The sequence below is a fragment of the Gopherus flavomarginatus genome, chromosome 18 (assembly GCF_025201925.1).
Source record: "Gopherus flavomarginatus isolate rGopFla2 chromosome 18, rGopFla2.mat.asm, whole genome shotgun sequence".
NCBI lineage: Eukaryota > Metazoa > Chordata > Testudines > Testudinidae > Gopherus > Gopherus flavomarginatus.
This window is the reverse complement of record NC_066634.1, coordinates 6466256-6492201: the sequence shown is the minus strand read 5'-3', so window position 1 is coordinate 6492201 and position 25946 is coordinate 6466256. Positions and strand designations below refer to the sequence as shown.

General features: G+C 53.7%; 2 protein-coding genes across 2 annotated transcripts; both read right to left on the bottom strand.

Moving 5' to 3' along the window:
• Positions 1-5169: 5169 nt before the first annotated feature.
• Positions 5170-10360, bottom strand: LOC127036935 (leukocyte immunoglobulin-like receptor subfamily B member 3). Its single transcript, XM_050928221.1, has 3 exons — positions 10197-10360; positions 6499-6680; positions 5170-5192 (listed from the first exon to the last, which is right to left on the bottom strand). Exons 1-3 carry the CDS (start codon positions 10358-10360, stop codon positions 5170-5172), a joined length of 369 nt encoding a protein of 122 aa, XP_050784178.1.
• Positions 10361-17314: 6954 nt separating this feature from the next.
• LOC127036577 (immunoglobulin superfamily member 1-like) lies at positions 17315-24959 on the bottom strand. Its single transcript, XM_050927612.1, has 10 exons — positions 24886-24959; positions 24691-24726; positions 24126-24401; positions 23126-23416; positions 20816-20881; positions 19658-19777; positions 18988-19015; positions 18795-18820; positions 18393-18430; positions 17315-17711 (listed from the first exon to the last, which is right to left on the bottom strand). Exons 1-10 carry the CDS (start codon positions 24914-24916, stop codon positions 17529-17531), a joined length of 1095 nt encoding a protein of 364 aa, XP_050783569.1. The 5' UTR covers positions 24917-24959; the 3' UTR covers positions 17315-17528.
• Between the last annotated feature and the right edge of the window lie 987 nt (positions 24960-25946).

Sequence of the window (25946 nt, the reverse complement as noted above, 5' to 3'; positions counted from 1 at the left end):
CTCCTGCTCCGTGGGTCTGAGGGAAGCTGAGGGTGGAGTCTCCCAGGTGGTACGGGGGTGGCTGGTGAACAGGAGGGTTGGGGATTTAAGAAGCCCCATTGGGACCGTCCGGCTGGGCTCCTGAACCATCTTCTAACATTGCCCTCGAGTCGTGGTGCCCCTCGGCAGTGCCCAGCGCTGGGTCAGAGCAACCCCTGAGTAACGATACCACCATCAAACTTGGGTCCTGCTCCCAGCCCCTAGGTCTAGCCACTAGTCCCCACTCCCCTCCCATACCTGGGAACTGTTATATCCTTGGGGACAACCGGTTTAGGAAGAAATCAGTTGAGGCCAGACAGCAGACAGCTAACAAAACTACCATTTATTTACACACAGAGCTCACCTAACCGGCCGAAGCGGGCTAGGCTATTCTTTAATAATCTAACTCAGTTGCCATGGGAACAAAAACCATGACAACCAAATACACAACATATTCCTCCTCCCCAATAAGAAGGTTCCCTAAATAAAACACACACTAGACTAGAGAAGGAGGGTAGACTGCCTCCATTCCCGGCTAAACCCTGGGGATTATTTTGCCCCATAACCATGGGTTCACCCTCGCTAAAGGTCCAGCTGATGAGGAGGCCTTCTGTCTCTAGGTGGATTACGGTGAACTCCTGGTGTTGTTGCACCCGAAAGTACCACGGGCTCAGGGTCCGCAGCACGGAGAGGTAAGGAGGTGGTATCAGCTCGTGCTGGGCAAAAGGGTATCTCAGCCACCGGCAGTAATGGAGGAGAACAGTCAGAAACAGGTGATTCGTGATTCGGTGTCTCACCAGAAGAGGTGAAGTCAGACCACTCAACTGCAGATGTGTTCTGAGAACTGGCATGACCTGGCAACAGCTGATCTACATGTCGCCGCCAGGTAAGATTCTCTGCAGTCCGGACTGTGTAGGAAACAGGTCCTGTTTGAGTGATGATTATGGCAGGGACCCATTTAGCTCTGGAAGTATAATTCCGAGCCAAAACTGGCTGTCCCGGGCTAAAGGTTCGTTCTTTTGCTCTGGGTGCCCGTCTGATGACTTGATATTGCTGCTGATGTTGCACAATTTGTCAGGGTTCAGAAGGTTTCAGCAGATCAAAGCAAGTGCACAGCTGTCGTCCCATCATTAGAAAGGCCGGGAATACCTGGATCATAGCATGAGGTGTGTTTCTGTAGGAAAGTAAGAAGATATCCAGACGCTTTTGAATGGAGTGTTGTCCCCTTATTGATTTCAAAGCGTGTTTCATTGTCTGCACAAATCTTTCAGCTAATCCATTGGTGGATGGATGATATGGTGCTGACGTGATGTGGTGTATCCCATTTGTCTTCATAAAATTGTGAATCTCCTGAGAGACGAACTGTGATCCGTTGTCGCTCACAAGTTGTTCTGGGAGACCAAAACGACTAAAGAGTCCCCGTAGTTTTTGGATAGTACTCTGCAGTAGCGGACTGCATTATAGAGACTTCTGGCCATTTAGAATGGGCATCTACTGCCACTAAGAACATGCTTGCTTCAAGGAGGCCAGCGAAGTCAATGTGAATGTGTTGCCACGGGTTTTCAGGCCAGTCCCATGGGTGTAGGGGTGCCCACTGGGGTGCATTCCTCACACCCTGACATGACACACAAGCTTTTGCTTTCTCTTCAATAGCACTGTCCAATCCAGGCCACCAAAAATAGCTTCGTGCAATTTCCTTCATGCGCACTATTCCACAGTGACCAGAATGGAGCTGTTCTAACATCTGTGATCTCAGTGGTGGTGGAATAATGACACGTCTCCCCCACAACAAACAACCAGATTGGACTGATAACTCCATCCTCCTGGACATGTAGGTAACAATGTCGGGTGAGACCAGAGAGGTTTGTCGAGATGTTCCATGCATCACCAGGTCCATAACTTGGGACAATACTGGGTCAACGTGAGTTGCCTTCTTTATCTGAGTAGCAGTGATGGGTGTATTCTCTACCTGTTCAAAGTAGAAGATTTCCTTTTGGGCACTATCTTGATGTTTGACCAGCAAAGGCAACCTTAAGAGGCCATCTGCATTGCCGTACAGAGTGGATTTCCGATATTTGATTTCATATGTGTGTGCTGAAAGTAACAATGCCCAACGTTGCAGACGACTAGCAGCTAATGAGGGAATGCCTGCGTAGGGTCCAAAAACTGACATCAGAGGTCGATGGTCTGTGAGAAGAGTAAACTTTAGCCCAAACAGGTACTGATGAAACTTCCGAATTCCAAAAACAATTCCTAATGCCTCACGTTCAATTTGGGCGTAGTTAGTTTCTGCTTTGCTTAGAGTGCGTGATGCAAAAGCAATAGGTTTCTCTTCTCCCAAAGGCATAATGTGTGACACGACTGCTCCCACTCCAGAAGGGGAGGCATCGCAGGCCAATTGTAGGAGTAAGGATGGATCAAAGTGCGTTAGAACTTCAGAATTTAGCAATGCATCCTTAGCTTTGTTAAATGCAACATCACAGGCTTCAGTCCACTTCCAGGCCTTGTTCTGCCCCAGGAGCTCATGAAGTGGTTTTAGCAGTGTGGCTAACTGTGAGATGAACTTTCCATAATAGTTCAGTAGTCCTAGAAACGAGCGCAGCTGACTTACATTTCGAGGTGGGGGAGCCTCCACAATAGCTTTAGCTTTTGCAGGGGCCTTATGAAGACCTGCAGAATCAATGATGTGTCCCAGATATTCAACAGAGGGCTTGAAGAATTCACACTTGTCTTTGCAAACTCGTAGGCCATACTCTTCCAGTCTTTGTAAGGTAGCCTCTGAATTCTTTAAGTGATCCTCTTCATTCCTTCCAGTGACTAGGATATCATCCAGATACCACTGAACTCCTGACAAGCCACACAAGATCTGGTCCATAGCCCTCTGGAACAGGGCGGGAGCAGACGTTATTCCGAAGGGTAGGCGACAGTATCGATAAAGCCCCTTATGAGTCATAATAGTCAACAGCTCTTGGGACTTTTCATCGACATGCATCTGTAAGTATGCTTGACTCAGATCAATCTTACTGAACTTTTTCCCCCCAGCCAGGCCTGCGAAGAGGTCATCGATGCGGGGAAGCGAGTATTGCTCTGCACACAACACTGGGTTGACAGTGACTTTAAAATCACCACAAATCCAGAGAGAGCCATCTTTCTTCACTATTGGGATGATAGGAGTGGCCCATAAGCTATAGGTAACTGGTATTAGGACTCCATTGGTGACCAGGCGCTCCAAGTCCGCTTCAACTTTTGGCGTGATGGCATATGGCACAGTTTGGGCTTTCAGATATTTTGGTGGACTGTCAGGTTTAATGTTCAATGTCACAGTGATTCCCTTCATACTTCCCAGATCCTCTCCAAAAACAGCAGCATGTTTCCTTAGTATAGGGGTTAGACTGGTTTCTTCTTCAGTCATCCGGTGCACTTCTGCCCAGTTCAGCTGAATCTTCCCAAGCCAAGACCTACCCATTAAGGCTGGGTAGTTACCTCTCACCACAAACAGTGGCAATTTAGCAGCCTGTCCATTGAGCTCCAACTTAACATCAATAGTGCCCAACATGGGCACAGCTTCTCCCGTATATGTCTTCAGAACAGTTTTTGTTGCCTTAAGTGGAAAATGCTGTAACTTTTCTTTATACACAGTCTCGGAGACCCGCGAGATGGCTGCACCAGTGTCCAGTTCCATGCGTATAGGTTTGCCATCCAACAATGGGGTTACCCAGTATTCATGTGAGCCCACTGCCAAAGACAAAACATGCAGTGGCACTTCCGCTTGCGATGAGGTGTCACCTTGATCATCCTGGGTCTGCTCTAGGGTGTGCAGGGTTCCTCTTTTTGTCGGCCAGACCACAGGCCTCTTTTTCTTTTGTTTACAGGCACACTCAATATGTCCCTTTTTGCCACAGTGTCGACACACCAGGTCCATACACCAGCATTCTGATACCTGGTGACCCGGCTTACCACAGCGGTAACATTCTTGACTCTGCACAGTTTTGTGGGTAGGTTCTTGTGACACTTTTTGCACCCTAGGGGATGCACCGATGTATTGCGCCTCCCTTGTAGCCAGTTCCATGGAGACAGCAATATCAACAGCCTTCTGTAATGTAAGCTGAGCCTCTGTCAGCAGGCGCTTCCGTATAGCTTCACTGTACAGGCCACACACTAACCTGTCACGCAGGGCATCATTTAACATCTCCTTAAATTCACAGTGTTCTGCTAGCTTTTTTAAAATTGCTACAAATTGTACAACTGTTTCATCTTCTTTTTAGTCTCTTTTGTGGAACCGATATCTTTCAGCAATTACCAGTGGTTTGGGGGAAAAATGGGACCCCAGGATTTCCACAACGTCACTGTAAGATTTAGTCTCAGGCTTAACAGGGCGTAGTAACCTGTGTAGCAGGGAGTAGGTTTTAGCCCCTACAACATTTAAGAATATTGGCACCTTCTTCGCTTCTGTAATGTCATTTGCAACAACAAAAAGCTCAAAACGCTCAGTATACACAGGGCACTGCTCTATATTCTCATGAAAAGGTTCCAGTGGCCTGGTCAGAGTAGCCATGATTTTTAGTTTCACTTTCACAGTCAGTGCAAAGAAGCAGTTTTTTTGTTTGTTTGTTCTTTCCCTTGACTTCTACTTCCTTCTGTTACTGGAGCAGCACCGGAATCCCATCCATCGTCGCCACTTGTTATATCCTTGGGGGCAGCCGGTTTAGGAAGAAATCACTTGAGGCCAGACAGCAGACAGCTAACAAAGCTACCATTTATTTACAGACACAGAGCTCACCAGCCGGCTGAAGCTGGGTGGGCTATCCCCAAATAATCTAACTCATTTGCCATAGGAACAAAAACCATGACAACCAAATACACAACACTGGGCTCCAGCCACTGAAGCCTCTGCTGTGTTATCTGGCTCTGCCTGGCTTAGGGAGGAGGTGGCTCCATGCATTCCCTCCCCACCCCCCTGCCCCGGCTGGAGCCGTGCGGTGATCGGGGAAGCTCCGACACTCTCTCTGCACTGCCCTCGCCTACAGGCACCGCCCCCACAACTCCCGAGGTAAGGTCAGACCCTCCTACCCCCTCCTGCACCCCAACTCCTGCCCCAGCCTAGAGCCTGCCCTCTCACTCCCTCTGCACCCCCATCCCCAGCATAGAGCCTCAGCCAAACTCCCTCCGAGAGCCTGCACCCCCCAGACAGGGGCCCCAGAAAATCCAACAGCCCTGGGCCCACAGGAGGCTCTGGCTGGTGCTGGTGCTGAGGATGAGAGTTTGAGGATGGGACAGGGGGTTGGGGTATGGGCTCCTGGCGGCGCTTACTGGGGCTCTGAGGAAGCAGCTGCCAGGGCCCGGTGGCCTCTAGGTGCATGGGACTCTAGGCGACTCACACCTGCAGGCATCGCCCCCCACAGCTCCCATTGTTTGCGGTTCCCGATCACTGGGAGCTGCAGAGCTGGTACTCGGGGTGAGGGCAGCATGCGGAGCCTCCCAGTTCCTGGCCACACCAGCGCTTAGGGGCTGCAGGGACTTGGCAGCTGCTTCCAGGAGCAGTGCAGAGCCAGGGCAGGTAGGGGGCCAACCCTAGCCCCAGACTCTTGCTGCGCCACCGACTGGAGCCGCCAGGCTCCCTTTTCTACCTGGCATTCTGGTAGGGTTGCCAACCCCAGCGGTTTCACCGGAAGTCTCCTGGAATCAGGCCTTATCTCCTGGAGGCTACTGAAGCCAAACTGGGAGATTTGAGGTGCTAGAAATCCGGTGGTGCGGTGGGGCTAAGACAGGCTCCTTGCCTTCCCTGGCCCTGCACCGCTGCGGGAAGTGGCCAGCACATCCCTGCAACCCCTGTGCCTTGAGAACTGATGCTGCAGCCTCCACTGGCAGGGAACTGCAGCACTAGGTGGTGCGTCTGGGTGCGGGCTGCGTGCAGAGACTCCTGGATCCCCCCCACCGCCGCCGCCAGACATGACAGCCGCTTCCGGGAGTGGTGCAGCGCCAGGGCAGGCATGGAACCTGCTAGCCCCCTGCACCACAGCCTGGGAGCCACTCTAGATAAGCACCTCCTGACTGGAGCCTGCAACCCACACCCCCTTCCAACACCGCAACCCCCTGCCCCAGGCTCAGCCCAGATCCCCCTTTCACACACTGAACCCCTTGGCCCCATCCCAGACCCCACACCCCAACCCCTTGCCCCAGCCCAGTGAAAGTGAGTGAGGGTGAGGGAGAGTGAGTGACGGAGGGAAAGGCTGCCTGCTCTGCAGCTCCCCCGGGGGCAGGGATCCCCCCTCCCGCAGCCCCTAACCTCCAGTGGCTGCTGCTACCCCCAGCTGGGGAACCCCCCAGTGATGCTGTCCCCAGTCCCCAGCTTGGCATCCCTCTTGTGAGGCCCAGGGCTCAGAGCAGAGCTGGCTCTGAGCATCCCATCAGCTCTGAGTCCCACTGGGGGCCTGGCTGGGTGTGGGGCTAGGAGCAGGGACGCCACGCAGGGCCCCTCACCTGCTAACACCAGCTCCACAGGGTTGCTGGGGTGCGACCAGACGGGCGGGTCTGATTTGCTGTGATAATAGCAGCTGTAGCTCCCTCCATGTATTGGGCTCACATTGCTGATGGGAAACTCAGACACGTCCCCAGCAGGCGCCGCATCCTGCAGCACGTTCCAATTCATAGATTCATAGACTCTAGGACTGGAAGGGACAGTGAGAGGTCATCGAATCCAGTCCCCTGCCCTCATGGCAGGACCAAATACTGTCTAGACCAGCCCTGATAGACATTTATCTAACCTACTCTTAAATATCTCCAGAGATGGAGATTCCACCACCTGCCTAGGCAATTTATTCCAATGTTTAACCACCCTGACAATTAGGAACTTTTTCCTAATGTCCAACCTAAATCTCCCTTGCTGCAGTTTAAGCCCATTGCTTCTTGTTCTATCATTAGAGGCTAAGGTGAACAAGTTTTCTCCCTCCTCCTGATGACACCCTTTTAGATACCTGAAAACTGCTATCATGTCCCCTCTCAGTCTTCTCTTTTCCAAACTAAATAAACCCAATTCTTTCAGCCTTCCTTCATAGATCATGTTCTCAAGACCTTTAATCATTCTTGTTGCTCTTCTCTGGACCCTGTCCAATTTCTCCACATCTTTCTTGAAACTGTTGAGGCCTAACCAGAGCAGAGTAGAGCGGAAGAATGACTTCTCGTGTCTTGTTTACAACACACCTGTTAATGCATCCCAGAATCACGTTTGCTTTTTTTGCAACAGTATCACACTGTTGACTCATATTTAGCTTGTGGTCCACTATGACCGCTAGATCTCTTTCTGCCGTACTCCTTCCTAGACAGTCTCTTCCCATTCTGTATGTGTGAAACTGATTGTTCCTTCCTAAGTGGAGCACTTTGCACTTGTCTTTATTGAACTTCATCCGGTTTACCTCAGACCATTTCTCCAATTTGTCCAGATCATTTTGAATTTTGACCCTGTTCTCCAAAGCAGTTGCAATCCCTCCCAGTTTGGTATCGTCTGCAAACTTAATAAGCGTACTTTCTATGCCAACATCTAAGTTGTTGATGAAGATATTGAACAGAGCAGGTCCCAAAACAGACCCCTTTGGAACCCCACTTGTTATATCTTTCCAGCAGGATTGAGAGCCATTAATAACAACTCTCTGAATACGATTATCCAGCCAGTTATGCACCCACCTTATAGTAGCCCCATCTAAATTGTATTTGCCTAGTTTATCGATAAGGATATCATGCGAGACCGTAGCAAATGCCTTACTAAAGTCTAGGTATACCACATCCACCACTTCTTCCTTATCCACAAGATTCGTTATCCTATCAAAGAAAGCTATCAGATTGGTTTGACACGATTTGTTCTTTACAAATCCATGCTGGCAATTCCCTATCACCTTACCACCTTCCAAGTGTTTGCGGATGATTTCTCTAATTACTTGCTCCATTATCTTCCCTGGCACAGAAGTTAAACTAACTAGTCTGTAGTTTCCTGGGTTGTTTTTATTTCCCTTTTTATAGATGGGCACTATATTTGCCCTTTTCCAGTCTTCTGGAATCTCTCCCGTCTCCCATGACTTTCCAAAGATAATAGCTAGAGGCTCAGATACCTCCTCTATTAACTCCTTGAGTATTCTAGGATGCATTTCATCAGGCCCTGGTGACTTGCAGGCATCTAACTTTTCTAAGTGATTTTTAACTTGCTCTTTTTTTATTTTATCTTCTAAACCTACCCTCTTCCCATGAGCATTCACTATGTTAGACATTCCTTCAGACTTCTCAGTGAAGACGGAAACAAAGAAGTCATTAAGCATCTCTGCCATTTCCAAGTTTCCTGTTCCTGTTTCTCCCTCCTCACTGAGCAGTGGGCCTACCCTGTCCTTGGTCTTCCTCTTGCTTCTAATGTATTGATAAAAAGTCTTCTTGTTTCCCTTTATTCCCATAGCTAGTTTGAGCTCATTTTGTGCCTTTGCCTTTCTAATCTTGCCCCTGCATTCCTGTGTTGTTTGCCTATATTCATCCTTTGTAATCTGACCTAGTTTCCATTTTTTATATGACTCCTTTTTATCTTGTAGGTCATGCAAGATCTCGTGGTTAAGCCAAAGTGGTCTTTTGCCACATTTTCTATCTTTCCTACCCATCGGAATAGCTTGCTTTTGGGCCCTTAATAGTGTCCCTTTGAAAAACTGCCAACTCTCCTCAGTTGTTTTTCCCCTCAGTCTTGATTCCCATGGGACCTTACCTATCAGCTCTCTGAGCTTACCAAAATCTGCCTTCCTGAAATCCATTGTCTCTATTTTGCTGTACTCCCTTCTACCCTTCCTTAGAATTGCAAACTCTATGATTTCATGATCACTTTCACCCAAGCTTCCTTCTACTTTCAAATTCTCAACGAGTTCCTCCCTATTTGTTAAAATCAAGTCTAGAACAGCTTCCCCCCAGTAGCTTTTTCAACTTTCTGAAATAAAAAGTTGCCTGCAATGCAATCCAGGAACTTATTGGATAGTCTGTGCCCCACGATGTTGTTTTCCCAACAAATATGTGGATAGTTGAAGTCCCCCATTGCCACCAAATCTTGGGCTTTGGATGATTTTGTTAGTTGTTTAAAAAAAGCCTCATCCACCTCTTCCACCTGGTTAGGTGGCCTGTAGTAGACTCCTAGCACGACATCACCCTTGTTTTTTACCCCTTTTATCCTAACCCAGAGACTCTCAACACTTCCATCTCCTATGTCCTCAGTCCAAGTGTATACATTTTTAATATATAAGGCAACACCTCCTCCCTTTTTCCCCTGTCTATCCTTCCTGAGCAAACTATACCCATCCACACCAACACTCCAGTCATGTGTATTATCCCACCAAGTTTCAGTGATGCCAACAATGTCATAGTTGTATTTATTTATTAGCATTTCCAGTTCTTCCTGCTTATTACCCATACTTCTCGCATTTGTATATAGGCATCTAAGATACTGGTTTGATCTTGCCTCCCAGCTTTGCCCTGACCCTCCTTTCTCTCTGCCATTATAGCCCATGCTCCCTCATGTTTCCGACCTATCTCCCAGGTCTTCATGTTCCCCACTTACCTGTGGGCTTTGCTCACCTGTCCCCGTCGAACCTAGTTTAAAGCCCTCCTCACTAGGTTAGCCAGTCTGTGTGCAAATAGGGTCTTTCCCTCCTCGAAAGGTGAATGCCATCTCTGCCTAGCAGTCCTTCCTTGAATAGCATCCCGTGGTCGAGGAAGCCAAAGCCCTCCTGGTGACACCATCTTCGCAGCCAGGCATTCACCTCCATGACGCATCTGTCTCTGCCCGGGCCCCTATCTTTGACAGGAAGAATTGAAGAGAATACCACCTGCGCTCCAAACTCCTTCACCTGTACTCCCAGAGCCCTGTAGTCACTCTTGATCCGCTCAGCATCACACCTCGCAGTATCATTTGTGCCCACATGGATGAGTAGCATGGGGTAGTAGTCTGAAGGCCGGATAATCCTCGACAATGCCTCTGTAACATTTCGGATACAGGCCCCCGGCAGGCAGCATACCTCCCGAGATGAAATGTCAGGGCAACAGATGGGCGCCTCCGTCCGCCTCAGCAGAGAATCTCCGACCACCACAACCCTACGTTTCCTATTTTCAGTGGTGGCAGCACACCTCCCAGCCTTAGGGGTATGAGGCTTCTCCTCCTTTACTGTAGGGGACTGTTCCCATCTTTGTACAGAAGGAACCTCATGTTCTGGTGCCAACCGCGACACCGGACGGTCATGGCTCCCCCTAGGGCGACCCGCCCGCTGGGGCGCAGGGGGATGGTGGGTTTGGAGTAGCTGAGCTCAGGCCGTGAGACAGACCCCAGCATGGTCACTGCACTCCTTCCTCACCGCACGGTCCCAGCCAGAGATTCCTGGGAGTTACAACTGACGCTGTCCGAGGACCTAAATCCAGAGCACCCTCTGTACCCGTCTATCCGCTTAATGGGCCACCCCAGCCCAGTGTTCCCCTCCCCATCCCTGCCCCATGGGATCAGACCCATGGGCCCATCCAGCCAGTATCGTCCCCCACATCCCCCAGATCAGACCCACAGGCCGTCACAGCCACTGTCTTGTACCCAGCAGTCGCCAGTAGCTGCTGTGTCTCTGGCAGGGGCCGGAAACCTGCTGCTTTCAGGCTCACAGCACTGGGCTGGGCCAGATTGTGTTTAGTATAACAATACTCAGCTCTTCCCCAGTGCTTCACACCCCCAGATCTCACAGCACTTCACAGAGGGGGGCAGGACATCATCCCCATTTTACAGAGGGGGAAACTGTGGCAAAGAGGGGGCAGGGACTTGGCTGAGGTCCCCCAGAAAATCATGGCCATACCAGGAATGGCAGCCAGGTCTCCTGAGTCCCGGCCCCAGTGCTCTACCCACTAGGTCACATGGCCTGCCAGGGCCTTGGAGGGTTGGTGGGCTAGTGGCTACAGCAGAGGATGGAGATCCAGAAGAGAGTGGGGTTTATAACAGCAGGGCTGGGAGCCAGGACTCCTGGGTCCTCTTCCCAGCTCTGGGAGGGGAGTGGGGGCTAGTGGTTAGAGCAGAGGGGGAGGGGCTGGAAGTCAGAGATGCTGGGGACTCCACAGATACTGTGAGAAAAAACCTTCACCCTAAAGCCAAGTCCTGACTATCTAACCAGACACAAGGTGCAGAAATGGATGAGTATCCCCCGATCATACAAGGGGAAATGGAGACACAGGCAGGTTAAGTGACACCGCAAGGTCCCTGGGAGCCGGGATCCCCTCTCCCTCAGCACCAAATCTCCAGCGGCTGGGAATCCCCCAGTGACTCTGTCCTCGCTCCCCAGACGGGTGCCGTTCTGCTGGGCCCATGGCTCAGGGCAGAGCCTGGCTCTGAGGGTCCCATCGACACAGAGACCCCACAGGGTTTGCCTAGCTTTGGGGCTGGGAATGGGGACACTGCTCCAAGCCCCTCACCTGCTACCACGAGCTCTACAGGGTCGCTCGGCTCCAACCAGTCAGGTGTTTGTGATATGGCGTAATACCGGCAGGTGTAGCTCCCTCTGTTGCCTGGTCCCATGCTGGGGATGGGAAATTCGGACTCATTCCCAGAAAGGTCCTTTGTATTTACAGGGTGCCCACTTCTATACAGAATGAACCTCAGGCCTGGTTGCCCACCCACACACTGGAAGATGACGTTTCCCCCCAGCTCAGTCACCTCCCGGGGGATCACGGACAGGGAGGGTTTGGGAAACTTTCTCTCTGGATTAAGAAAGAATCAGGAGGTTAGTGGGGCAGGTGCCAGCCCTGCCCTGTTGGTGTCTGTCTGAGAGCCCTGCCCCCACTCAGCCCCTGGGTGTCTAGAGACCACCCCGTCCTCACAGCCCCTGGGAATCACACAGCAGGGTGAGCAGAGCATTTCCAATCTGCCGCTTCTGTGAACGACACCCATCAGTTTCTGATCTCAGCCCCCTGGGGTCGATCCAGAGTCACCCCCGACTGCACTGGGCAGGGCTGGGTTCTGATCTTGCTCATCCCAGGGTAGATCCAGATTGAGGCCATTCTTTCAGGCATGGCTGGGTCTGGTGCGGTGGATGGGGAGGAATATTTTGGGTGCTGCACGGCAGGATGTGGCCCACTCTTTGACCTGGGGAACAGCAGTTCAGGGGGTCAGTGTGAGTTGGGGGGAAGGTTCAAGTTTTGGCTCCCTTTTCCCTCCTCCACCCCACCATCTTGCAGGGTAACCTTCCCCCCAAACCCATCCCCACAGATACTCACGTCTCTGCCCAGCCAGCCAGCAGCCTGGAGAGGAGACAGCTAGTTAGGGACCAGATCCCAGAGCAAATGAGTCTCTCTACCCCTGAATCTCCAGGGTGCACCTCGCCCAGACACACACCCTGGTCACAGATCTTCCCCCACCATGGGCACAGGCCCTGGTCTCAGACCCCTCCTCCCCACCCCCACCCCCGCATAGACACACACACAGGTCTCAGACACCTCCCTCCCCCTGCATGGACACAAGCCCTGGTCTCAGATCTCTCCCTGCCCAGGGCTGCTGAGAGCGGGTTCGGGCTCAGTGAAAAAATTCTGGGGGATCCCTCAGCAAGGGTGGACTGGCTAAACAGGGTCGACGAAGCTGGGAAAGCCAGGCCCTGAGACCCCTTCCAGATTGCTGGGCCCCGGTAATTTGTACTGGCTTCCCCCGCTTCTCATCAACCCTGCTCCCGCCATGGGCACATGCCCTGGTCTCAGATTCCCCCTCCCCCCCATGGACAAACACCTTGGCCTCAGATCCCCCCCATGGACACACACCCTGGCCTCAGATCCCCCCCATGGACACATGCCCTGGCCTCAGATCCTCCCCATGGACACACGCCCTGGTTGCCTCCGATACTCACCGAGGAGGAGGGCAGTGAGAGCAGATGCCATGGTGGCAGCAGAATGAGACACTGAGCCAGGAGCTGCACCTCCAGGAAGCCAGTGATGGCTCCTCTCTACCTGAGTACTTCACACATTGTCTCTAATTGCCAGCCAGATCTACTAGGGTCAAATTAAGCAGCTGTCCCTTCAACAGGAAGGAAAACCTGACGCCTTCAGCCTGGCCAAGTGTCACATACCTCACAGCTTGTCCGTGTCTCTGTGGGGAATGGGGACCAGTCACCTTCAATGTACCCTGCAGCCTTGGGGCAGGTGCACTGGGCTGAGAGCCAGGAGGCCACTGGGTCTAGTCTTCAGTCTTCGACTGACCATGATTTCCATGCTGAGTTCCCAGCAGATTCATTGTGAAGGAGGGTCTCTCTCTGCCCTGACCTGCCCCCCTACCCTGACCTCCCCTTCCCCCATCTCTCAGCTTTGCCTGGATCACTCCACACTCATCCTCTGCCCATTCTGCCCCCTGGACTGTATCCCCTCCCAGACCACTGGTCCCTTCTGCCTCCCTGCACCTCTGGCCCATCCCCCCCTCCACTAGCCATGGTCACCATTGCCCATTGCTCCCCAAGGGCAGGGACCCCAGCTGCCTTCAGTTAACATGGCCACCCCGTTGCCCTCGCAGGGCGGCTGTGCTGCCACTGGCTAAGGTGACCGATGCCTCAGCTTGGGGATAGGGAACAATCCTGCTCCCCTGGACTGTCTAGAGGGGCAGGGGGAGGATGTGACATTATATGATTATAATATAACATCTCATTGAAGTGTGACACGTGGCCAGAAAAGGTTAAGCATCCCACAGGCTGACTGACCCAGAGAGGACCTGAAGAGGCTGTGAATGGTAATGAGGATCATTCAAGGATAGCTAGGATAGAAATTTAAGTGTAAATCTGTATTGTTAGAAATTAGAGGTAACACTAGTTAATGGACAAATTACCTTGTGTTAATCTGCAGTGGTGGTTGGGAAACAAGGAGATTATTTCAGCGTGGTAGCCGTGTTAGTCTGATATCAGCAAAAATAACGAGGAATCCTTGTGGGATATAAGGTTTCGTGGGATATAACCCACTTCATCAGATGCATGAAGTGGAAAATACAAAAGCAGGTATAAATATACAGCATATGAAAAGATGGGAGTTTCCTTACCAAGCTGGGGGTCAGTGCTAATGAGCCAATTGAATTAAGGTGGAAGTGGGCTGTTCTCAACAGTTGACAAGAAGGGGTGAATATCAAGGGAGGAAAAATTATTTTTGTAGTGCTAATGATGTCAATGTAATCAAGGTGGCCCATTTCAAACAGTTGACAAGAAGGTGTGAGTATCAGCAGGGGGAAATTAGTTTTTGTAATGACCCATCCACTCCCAGTCTTTATTCAGGCCTAATATGATGGTGTCCAGTTTGCAAATTAATTCCAGTTCTGCAGTTTCTCGTTGGAGTCTGTTTTTTACATTTTTTTTGTTGAAGAATTGCCATTTTTAAGTCTATTATTGAGTGTCCAGGGAGAAGGAATTGTTCTCCTACTGGTTTTTGAATGTTATAATTCTTGATGCTTGATTTGTGTCCATTTATTCTTTTGCATAGAGACTCTCCAGTTTGGCCAATGTACATGGCAGAGGGGGCATTGCTGGTACATGACAGCATAATTGGTAGATCTGCAGGTGAATAGGAGACTATTGTTCACCCAGGACTGAATGGTCAAGAGGCTTCTGGAAAGGGATAAGCCTTGGGACCTGATCTTGTTTTATCTCAGATCTCCTGCAGGTTTCATAGACAGGGAGGGATAGCTCAGCAGTTTGAGTATTGGCTTGTTAAACCCAGGGCTGTGAGCTCAATCCTTGAGGGGGCTGTTTGAGGTGAAAATCTGTCTGGTGATTGGTCCTGCTTTAAGTATGGGTCTGGACAAGATGACCTCCCCAGGTCCTTCCAACTCTGATATTCTATTTAAAAAAAGGACTGAGGTGGGAGCCACCCTGAATATGGACAGTGGGCTATTTCTAAAATAACTCTTTGCAACAAGCAGCTCACCATCTCTGCTATGTATCTAAACCTCAAGAATTAACCTCAGATGTGTATGTGTATTGATCTTTTAACCAACACTTGCTCTCTTTTCCTTTTTAATAAATTTTAGTTTAGTTAATAAGAATTAGCTATAAGATTGTATTTGGGATAAAATTATACATTGACCTGGGTGTATAGCCTTTGGGATCAGAAGAACCTTTTCTTTTAGATGATGAAATAAGATTTTCAGTAATCATCATCGTATGTTGACCTGGGTACTGGATGGAGGCCTGAGGCTGGGAACTTCAAGGGAACTGCGTTGTTTGGATTTCTAAGTAACCAGTGAGGTAGTACAGAAGCTGTTTTGTGCTGGCTTGGTCAATCTAAATCTTGGAATATCCACCAACTTGTGAGGTTTGTCTGGCTCATTCTGACTGCAGTTCACCCTTTAATTGAGTGACTTCAGTTGGCTCCCATTGGGACCACCACTACAGAGGAGAAGGGGTGACTGTGTGTGGGGAGGTAACATTGAAGGGACAGAAAACAAAATGAGGGATCCTGAGGCAGCTGGAATGGGGTGGGGGGCTGAGCAGGAGGCAGTGACAGGGAATACTGCTGGGGGTAGAAGTGGCAGCCTAGAGGGCAGTTGGGGGGTGCTGTCTTCCCCCCTTCCTCAGACCCTCCAACAATCCTGCCCCCCCAGTTCTGACCTTCTGCGGGGGGAGCCTGTCTGCCCTCAAACCCCTGTCCCCCATCCCAGCCCCTCTGCCCTCAGCCCCCCTTCCAACACCCCCAACCTACTTCCCTAAAACTCCCGGCTCCTACCATCCAGGGGTGGCAGGTTTGTAGAATTTTTGGTGGTGCCCAGAACAGGTCCAAGTTCTGCCCTCCCCCGCCCCCTGCACTGCCTAAGGCTCTGGTAGGGAGTTTGGTTGCAGGATGGGTGCAGGCTCTGGGAGGGAGTTTGGGTGCAGGAGGGGGTTTGTTGCAGGCTGTGGATGGGAGCTTGGGTGCAGGCTCTAGGCTAGGGCAGGGGATTGGGGTGCAGGGATGCAGGTTCTGGGAGGGAGTTTGGGTGCACGGGGTGAGGTGTTGGGCTCTGGGAGGGAGTTGGGGTGCAGAAGGGGGTGCAGGGAGGGGTGAGGTGGTTTCCTGGAGCAGCTCCCATAAGTGACTTGCACACACACTCCCTCCCTCAGCAGCAGCTCCTAGGCAGGAAGGGTCAGGGGATCTTCACATGCTGCTGCCCGCAGGCACCGCCCCCGCAGCTCCCATTGGCCACGGGGCGCTCGAGGTAGGGGCAGCACACAGAGACACACACACCTCTGCCCAGGGGCCGCAGCCACTGGGCATGCAGTGGCCGGGCAGGAAGTCACTTTAGCCCCACTGCGCTGCCAGTCGTGGCAGCAAAAATTGCCCAGGGGCAGCAGGCGGGGCTGGAGGACGCATCGGGGAAGGTGCACAGTGGCCCATACAACTCGCCACCCGTGCCCCCATCTGGCTTCCCCCAAACGCCTGCCATGGGGAGACCCAGAAGAGCTGGCGGCTAAACTGCTCTGCCCCCAGCTGTGTTCATGGAGACACAATAAAGGGCCCAAGGTGCAAACACGCCCCATCCCCTGCCCCACACTGAATAGAGTTAAACAGGGGCCGGGGGGAGGGTCCAGAGCCCGCAGCCTGCTCAGCCCCACAGCAAACCCCCCACTGACCCCTGGGACCGGCTGTTACAGACCCAGCAGAGCAGGAACCAGGGGAGCCGTGGCAGACGCCATATGAAATGAGGGGTTTGTTCCAGCACCAGTCCCGAGCGAGTCTCCAGCCGGAAAATCCCCCAGGTTTGGGAGTCTCTCCACTGGCCCTGGAGATGCTAGCGACTGTCCTAGGGGGGCAGAGGAGCCAGCAGGACTGGGCTGGAGCCAGCGTCACTGCAGCTGCTGACCTCATTTCCTCCTGGGTTGGGGGTTCAGCCAGGGGAGGGGCATTGGCATCGGGGTCCCTCTCTCCGGCCGCTCTGCTCAGGACATCTCCGCGGAGCAGGATCCGGATGGCCTGGGGGCCCCAGGAGATGGGGGGTGGCAGCCACAATGGTGAAGCGAGTCTCTTTCTTTGAGGTCCCCAAAGGGAGGTGGGTGGCACAGCCCGTCCCCACAATATTTTATCCACCAATGAGGTCTTACCGATACCCCAATTTTGGGTCACAGATTTCTCCTCCCCTACTTCTCCCATGTCCCAGGTGGGCTCCTAAACCAGGCCTCAAGTTATATCCAGCGGCCAGGTTAGGGGCACACTTGGGAAACGGGAGAAGGGATCCCACCTGCCTCAGGTATTAACACACAGTGCCGGCGCGGGGATAGGGGCTGTGGGGTACCCCAGAGGAGGCAGTTTGTCATTCCGTGTTTATTACAAATCTGGAGATTAACAGGATGCAAAATAACACAAAATGCAAGATTAACAGGATGCAAAATATCCACCTTGCCGCGTCCTGTCCCTCCCCCTGGTGCTGAACCCCCATGGCCCCCCACATGTGAGGCAGCACCAGCTGTCGAAGGGGTTACTGGGGGACTATACACGGAATCCATTCTCCGTGGGGGGTGACCCCCCCCGGGTTCATGTTATGGGGATGAGAGGAGGGTTCCCCCTTCACCCTGTGGTTGCTGCCCATGGGGCCCCTGGTTCATGTTGATGGCAGCGTACAGGATGGGCTCAGAGGCAGGGGCCAGGCCCCCCGGTTTGGCCTGCAGCGTTTGGAGGTCCAGCTCAGCGTAGGTGAGTCCCTCAGTGCTGGGCTCCTGGGGCTGGGAGGGGAGAGAGTCACTGTGAGCCGTGTGTGTGTGAGAGAGTGTGCATGTGTGTGTGCGTGCGTGTGTTTGTGCCAACACACACACTGCCACACTGCACATAGCGATGTGCACACACAGAGAGATTTGTACACACACAGGTGAACTTACACCAATGTAGCACATCAATGTGTGTGTTCCCCGCACCCCCCTTAGGGAGTGGATGTACACAGCAGCAGAGCAGACCCAACCTCTCCACCAAGGGGCAGCAATGTTCACACCCACGTACAACTGCTCTGACACACTCTATCCTGTCCAGTGGTGGGCTCTGGAGAGCGGCTCTTCCTCCCACCCCTCTCCTGGGGAATCCAGTGACACCCCCTCTCCCCGGACACTCCAGCCACACAGCTTCATGGGGCAGAGATCAGGGAAATCCCCCCGGCACCTGCCCCCCTGGAATTCCGCTGACGCTCTGCAAACCTCAGACAAATGCAAACATTTGAGGGGAAGGTTCGGGGGTGGGGTGAGTTTGTGGGGTGCAAGGTCAGCCTCTTATTCTCTGTGTTCTGGGTCTCTCCCCTCCCCTCTGCCCCCCGATCCCGGTGGGAGCCCTGTTGCTGATCCCTGTTGCTCTAGTGGGGCCCATGCAGCGCCAGATTGGTGGGCTGGTGGGTGTCTTGGGGAGTGGGAGGCACTTACCAGAACATCCAGCTTCGTCCCTTGGCCCATAAGGGTGTCTGTGGAAGAGAGACAGAGCCAGTGAGGGACTGGGTCCAGATCAGGGCCTGGGGCCTGGCCTCCCACCCCGCATCTCAGCCCTTTGCAGAGTGGCCCGCCTGCCCCCCAGCACACAGGGCTTGGGCAGGGTAATGAGCTCCGTAGTGCAGCAGAGGAAACTGAGGCACAGAGCAGGGCGGGGGAACCCCAAGGGGGTGCAGTGAGACAGGGGCAGAGATGCCTCGTCCCACAGAGACACACAGGCTGCACCCCACATCAGCGTGTACTCCCCCCCAAGGACACAGTCCCCACCAGAGGACACCCGCCTCTCCCCTCTGCTCCCCTTCTCTCCTCCCCATGGCTGCCCCCTCGTGTGTGACTTACCGACTGTGGCTGCAGCCTCAGACTCTCTACAGGGACAAAGAGAGAGAGATCGTAACAAACCCAGGAGTGCTGCCTCCCAGCCCCCCTGCTCCAACCCTCTAGACCCCACTCCCCTCCCCGAGCCAGGGAGAGAACCAGGAGTCCTGCGTCCCGGGACAGGTAGATTGGGGGTAACAGAGGGGGGGGGCCTCACCTGCTCTCTCTCAGTGCTGGTCCTTTCCCTGCAGAGACAGGAAGCAGAATCATCCATCAGTCGACCCAGATCCCCATGTACCAGCCCTGCCCCTCAGCCTCAGAGGGCAGCCGGGACGGGGGGCTCAGGAGGGAGGGATTCCTCCCTCTACCTCTCTGCTTGGATACCCTAGAGACAGGCTGAGCCCTGCTCCTTGCAGCACAGCACCCCCTATGGAGCCTCCTGCTCCCTGCAGCACAGCACCGCACCCCCTATAGGGCCCCCCACTCCCTGCAGCACCGCGCCCCCTATGGAGCCCCTCACCCCCTGCAACACAGTGTCCCCTATAGAATCCCTTGCCCCCTGCAGCACAGCGCCACCTATGGAGCCCTCCCACTCCCTGCAGCACAGCACCCCCTATAGAGCCCCCTGCTCCCTGCAGCACAGCACCGCACCCCCTATGGAGCCCCTCGCCCCCTGCAGCACAGTATTCCCTATAGAATCCCTTGCCCCCTGTAGCACAGCGCCCCCTAGGGGGGGCCTGTTCTCTCTGCCAGGGGAGAGCACCCCCTGCTGGGCCCCCTGCTCTGCCCCCTGGGTTTCCTGGTCTGTCTCCCATCCAAGCCGTGACCCCTTCCCAGCCCGGCTTAGCAGCAGGTTTAACCCTTCTCTCGCTGGGCAGGGCACTCACTTCCTCGGCTGCTTCTGTGGCAGAGGATGCTCAGGAGGAGGAGGAGGCCGGCGGCCGCTGCGCTCACCCCGGCAATGATGGGGCCGGTCAGAACCGATGCTGCGCGTGTTTCTGATCCACCTGGGAAGCAGTACCAGGCCATGAGCGCCATGAGTGGCTGGATCGTTACCTGCTACCCCAGCCCCTCCCCCTCGAGGACCCAGGGACCCACAGCAGAATATGCTACTGAGCTGGGAGGGGCAGGAGCAGAGGGGATGCTGGGTAATAGTGGTCGTGGGAGTTCACTGCCAATGGCAAAGGGCTGTCCTGGGGTAGAGGCAGAGTGTGTGCGGGGGGTTCAGGCCCCATGTACCCTGTGAAGCCAGCTGAGCCCGAAACCCATAGCCCGGCCCCCTAGGTCCTGCTCCTCTCTTGGGAATTTCCCAGCAGCTTAAGCTCACTTCTGTGTAGCAATCATGTGGGTGGGGCGATGGCAGTGGGCGGAGCTCATGGCTGGAGAGGGCACTTCGAGATCATTGGGAGTATTATGCCCCACTGAAGCAATCAGCAGCAGAAAACAGAATTGTGCTGTCATCGCAACGGTCACCATTAGGTTCCAGAGTCAACAACATGTCACTCTAAATGGGTGGCTTCAAGTGTTAACACCATGTCTATCTGAATTGATAGGTTCCAGGGTTAACATCCCGCTGGGCAGCACCCATGTGAAGGGAGAGCTCTGCTTTTGAGCCGTTCCCTCAGGCTCTGTGCAGACACAGGCAGACCGATGGGATACACAGGACCATTTTCCCTGGCACTCTGTCCCCGGCCCAGTTTTTCCATGGGGATACACACCAAGTTGTGCCCCACATGGGTGGCTTTGTGGTGCTTGGGAGCAGCACAGCATCCCAATCTGTGGGGCCCCCGGGGTGGGGCTGTGCATAGGGGGGAAGCTCTCCCAGGTCCTGCCCCCACCAAGCCAATCAGGCATCTGTCCCATGACATCCCCCCAGCATATGAAATGAGTCAGGGCTGTCAGCCCTAATGGGACATTCGCTGTGGAGATCTGCCCCGATCCCACCCAAACAGCCCTTCGTGGCTTCCCCTGGGGGTGGCTGCTAGGACAGCACAAACATGTTTCTGTGGGGGTTGATGGCAATTTCCTGCCCCCAGCCCCAGTACCTGGCCTCGTGCTGCCTGGGTGGGTTGGAGCCAGCGCCGTTCCTGGCTGAGTTGGGTCAGTTCCGCCTGTGGAAATAGAACCTGCGTCTGTCAGTGGCCAAGGTGCAGGAGTGAGAAAGCTGGAGCCCTGGTGTTTGGGGTTAGTTATACGGGGAAACTCTCCTCCCACCAACCAGTGATCGGGGCTTTTCCCTGAGCTGAGGGAGAGGACGGGACCCAGGGATTCAGGCTGGCTCATCGCCCCAGGGATCGCAGGAGGGGAGGATCAGCCCAGAGAGACCCTCAGTGCAGACACAGCCCCTGCCTGGCTCCACAAAAACTGGAACTGCAATCATTAATGACTAGTATTAATTACCAGGAGCCCCTGCCCTGAGCCTCGTGTGCTCAGAGCTGTAGGAACACAGGACACAGAAAGGGTCCCTGCCCCACTCAGGTGCCATTCACACCTGGAGTCACTGTGGAGCAGCTCTGGGTGCGGCTGTTCCTTTTTCGGAGGAGGACGCCCTTGTCTACAGAGCTAGAGAGGAGCTCGTCCGTACAACGGGGCTGTATCAAACCAGGGAGTGTGAATTCCAACAGCCCACACTCGCTCTGAGATCACCAGTGCGGGTTGGGAACCACACTGGATTCATCATTTCGGGTCCAGTTTTCATATAGACAAGGTCTTCGTCCATCTTTCTATCCCTCACCAGACACACTCCCATCTGTCCATCACCCTATGTTGCCACAGACCCACGACCTCACATCCCCATGGATCTATCCATCGTTCTCTGTGTAGACGACCTGAATCCAACAGTTCTGTCTGCAGGGACCATCCCCCTCCAAACGGTCTGATTGGCCCAGGCGGCATCTGAGCCAGAAGCCCTGTTCCCTGGGGGATAAATTGGTCCATTTCTCCCGCTCACCTTCTCCCTCCAGCTCCGTCATGGGGTGATCCGGCTGCTGGGGCCCAGCTGGGTCGGTTCCCTCTGGGGAACTAAAATGAGCGATGGCTGGGATGGGAGAAGGACGGAACCAGCACCCAGGCCTGGGGCAGGAAGGGGCTGAAACGGTGACTCAGGGATTGAGCTGCTCAGCCCATGACCTGGTGTATGTTACAGGTTCAATTGTCCGAGTTTGTGGGTGAATTCAGTGCTGGAGCTGGGGTTGGTGCCGGCTGGGGAGCCCCTGGGGTCCGATTCCTCGGTATGTCCCTAGAGTGGGGGCAGCTGGGGGAGCATCCCCCTGGAAAAGGCCCCTGCTCTGCAGCTCCTCTTGGGGTCAGGTATCATCCCTCTCTTGGCCCTGAACCTCCAGCAGCTTCTGCTCACCCCTGGCTGGGAAACCCTCAGTGACTCTGTCCCCACTCCCCAGCCAGATGTCCCCTCTGCTGGGCCCAGGGCTCAGGGCAGAGCTGGCTCTGAGCATCTCATTGGGGCAGACACCCCCTGAGGATCTGGCTGGGAGTGGGGCTGTGACTGAGAACCGACACTGAAGGAAACCTACTCTCCCAGGGACCCTCGCAGACAGAGCATCTATGGAGACTGCTTGACCCACTGCTACCAAAAGACCTTCCCAGTAAGCTGGAAGAAGCTATAAAGAGGGGAAGTGACAACATCCCTTGGCCTCACTCCCCCCACAGCTCAACACCTGGAAACACATCTGGAGGACAAAGACTTTGAACTGGGGAGGGTGGTCCCGGCCAGAAGGCAGTTCCAGTCTGTGTACTGAAGATTTGTGATCTCTATGTGCCAGCTACCAGGGGGAGATGCTGCTTGATTCAAATCCTGGTGAGTTTGTAGAACTCAGACTGTCCGTTTATTTTTGTTTCTTAAGTAACTGACTCTGATCTCTACGCTTGCTAGTTATAATCACTTCAACTCCATCTGTCTGGAGTTAATAAATCTGTTTTATATTTGACCTCAAACAGTGTGTTTCGGTTGAAATGCCTGGGAAATCTCAGCTCAGGTTGCAAAGGCTGGTGTGTGTCCTCTCCCCATCGAGGGAGGGCAAGACTGGGTAATGAACAGACACTGCACAGGCTTCTGACCAGTGCAGGACGGTACCAGGCTGGGGATCAGGGAGGGACTTGGCTGGCGCATCCCTATTAATGGTCTGTGAGAGGCTGGGAGATTGTTCATGTCACTCCGGTGGGTGTGTCCCTGGCTGCGGATGGCTCGGTAAGTGCAGGACCTGCCAGAGTTTGTAGCTTGACATCAGCATCACAGTTGCGAGGGAAACCCCAGGTTGGTGGGACAGAGAGTCCAGCGGTTTCACAGACCCACCCCGGGAACCCTGTCGCAGAACAGAGATACTGAGCTGGCTCCTCACCTGCTACCATCAGCTCCACGGGGTCGCTGGGATGCGACCAGACGGGCGGGTCCGATTTGGTGCCATATTGGCAGCTGTAGCTCCCTGTGTCTCTCCAGCTCACGTTGTTGATGGTAAACTCAGCCACTCCCCCAGCAGTCTCTGCCCAGTGCCGTACATCCAGGTTTCCAAGTTTATACATGAGGACCGTCACGTTCTGGCATCGACACTCACACCAAATGATCACAGTTCCCCCCAGGACGACTCCCCCGTGGGGGCTCAGGGAGATGGAGGGTTTAGGGTAGCTGAGCTCTGCCATGAGAAGGAGACAGGCCATGAGACAGACCCCAGCACAGTCACTGCACCTCGTCCTCACCGCACAGTCCCAGACACGGGGCACCTGGGAGAAAAGCAGCCAGAGGATCCTCTCCCAGATCCCAGAGATTCCTGGGAGCTACGACCAACACTGCCTGAGGACCTAAATCCAGAGGGGAGAGGGATAGCTCAATGGTTTGAGCATTAGCCTGCTAAATTCAAGGTTGCAAGCTCAATCCTTGAGGGGACCATTTAGGGAACTGGGGTAAAAATCTGGGGATTGGTCCTGCTTTGAGCAGGGGGTTGGACTAGATGACCTCCTGAGGTCCCTTTCAAATCTAATATTCTACGATTCACCCTCTACACTTGTCTATCCACTTAATGGTTTCCCCCCCACCCAGCCTGGAAGCTAGGATGCCTCGATTCTATCCCTGGCACTGGGAAGGGAGTGGTATTAAGTGGTAAGTGCTGGGAGCTGCACAGGCACAGTGAGAAAAAATTCCCCACCCTAAAGCCAACCCTGACTATCTAACCAGACACAAGGTGCAGGCAGGATGATTCATACAAGAGGAAAAGGAGACACAGACAAGTAAGTGACACCACAAGGATTTCTGGGGGCAGGGATTTTCCCCCATCCTGTGCCAGCCCTGAATCTACAGCAGCTGGGAATCCCTAGCCCTCTGTCCCCACTCCCTGGGCCCCTTACCTGCTACAACTATCCGCACGTAATCACAGGGCTCCATGGGCAGCTCTGATCTGGAGTGAGATCTGCAGCTGTAGAACCCTCCGTCTCTACGTCTGGCACTGGGGATGGTGAATTCATCCCTGGCCCCAGCATCCAGCTCCTTGATTTGGATTCCATCTTTATAAAGAAATAACTTCCTGGCCTCACACTGACACTGACAGCGGATGGTGACGGCTGCCCCCAGGACGATCACCCCGCTGGGGCTGACAGAGATGGAGGGTCTGGGCGCAGGGAGCTCTGCATTCACACACAAACAGGAGTGAGATGGGGAGACAGAAACCCCTCCCCGTGGGTCTGTAACCTGCCCTTAGCACCCAACCCCAGGGACAGCACCAGGGTAACAGACACCTCACTGCATCTACAGGAAACCTGTGAGCCAGGTTCTGATCTCAGCCCCCCAGGGTCAATCTCGACTGAGTTTTGGGGGAAGGTTCCAGGTTCAGCTGTTCTTTTCCCCTCTACCTTCTGCTGCCTCCCCCACCTCCCCCATTGTTAAAACTTAGCCTTGAGCAGCACAGATACTCACTTCCGGACACCTCGCTCCACAGGGCCAGCCAGCAGCCTGGGGAGGAGACGGCTTGTTAGCAACTGGATCCTACACTCTGGCCTCAAATCCCCACCATGGGCTCATGCCCTGGTCTCAGATCCCCCCTTGGGCACATGTCCTGGTCTCAGACCCCACCCCCCATGGGCACACGCCTTGGCTGTCTGCAGTACTCACTGAGGAAGAGGATGGTGAGAGCAGATACCATGATGGGGCAGTGAGGGACTCCACAGCACTGCCACCAACACCCTGGTGACCAGCTCCACCGAGCTCCGAATAAGGAACTCAGATGCTGGCTGCAGCTAGAGGAAGTTGACATGTCTTGTCTCTTCCTGCATCCATCACACTTTGTCGTTAATCTGCAGGCAAAATCTAACGCAACCCAACTAAGCAGCAGGCCCTGCAAAACTGAGGAAACCCGGAAACTGTCAGCCTGGCCAATCATCGTGCAGCTCACAGCTTGTTTGTGTCAGCGTGGGGAGCAGGAGCAGGTCACCCTCAATGTACCCTGCAGCCTTGGGGAAGGTGCACCGGGCTAGGAGCCAGGAGACCGCAGAGTCTTGTCTTCAGTCTTCACCTGATCACAATTTCCATGCTGATTTCACCCTCCAATCCTGTCCTTTCTTACATTCTGGAATTAAACCTCACTGGTGACCAATGTAGGTAAAATTAATATGTGATCATGCAATTAAAGGATGGTGTCGTAATGCATGTGCACGAGGGGGCAGAGTTAAGGTTCAGGAAACTGTAACTGTGGCATTTCCCAGTGCTGGAGGATTTGACTCTGTAGCCTTCCCTCTCATCCTCCAAAGCTGCCCACGTGTGACATGAGCCGTGGCACCGTGTGAGGAGCAGGCGCGATAGGGAGCACCTGGGTTTGCTGCTTCTTGCACCCTAACTGAGCAGTGAGGATAGCTTTACACTGTGACGCCTGGTTCCAAGAGTCTTTTCTCAGTGTGTGAATTAAATAAACCAGGTTCAAAGGAAAACTGGAGCATGAGAAATTTCATCCCATGACCCCAGCTGGGAGAGACCCAGGGACCTTCCAATGCCCTCGCAGAGACCCTGCCATCGGGCTGGAGGAGACACTGTCAGTGGTTATGTGGTCAGGCCCATAGAGATGGAGGTGACATGGGCTTTGTTTATCCGCTATTGCCTAGAGGGCAGGAGGAAGCTGGGGGTCAGGAAGGTTTAATTGTGTTCTGGGCTCTGGCAGGGGAGTGAGGATTAGTGGTTAG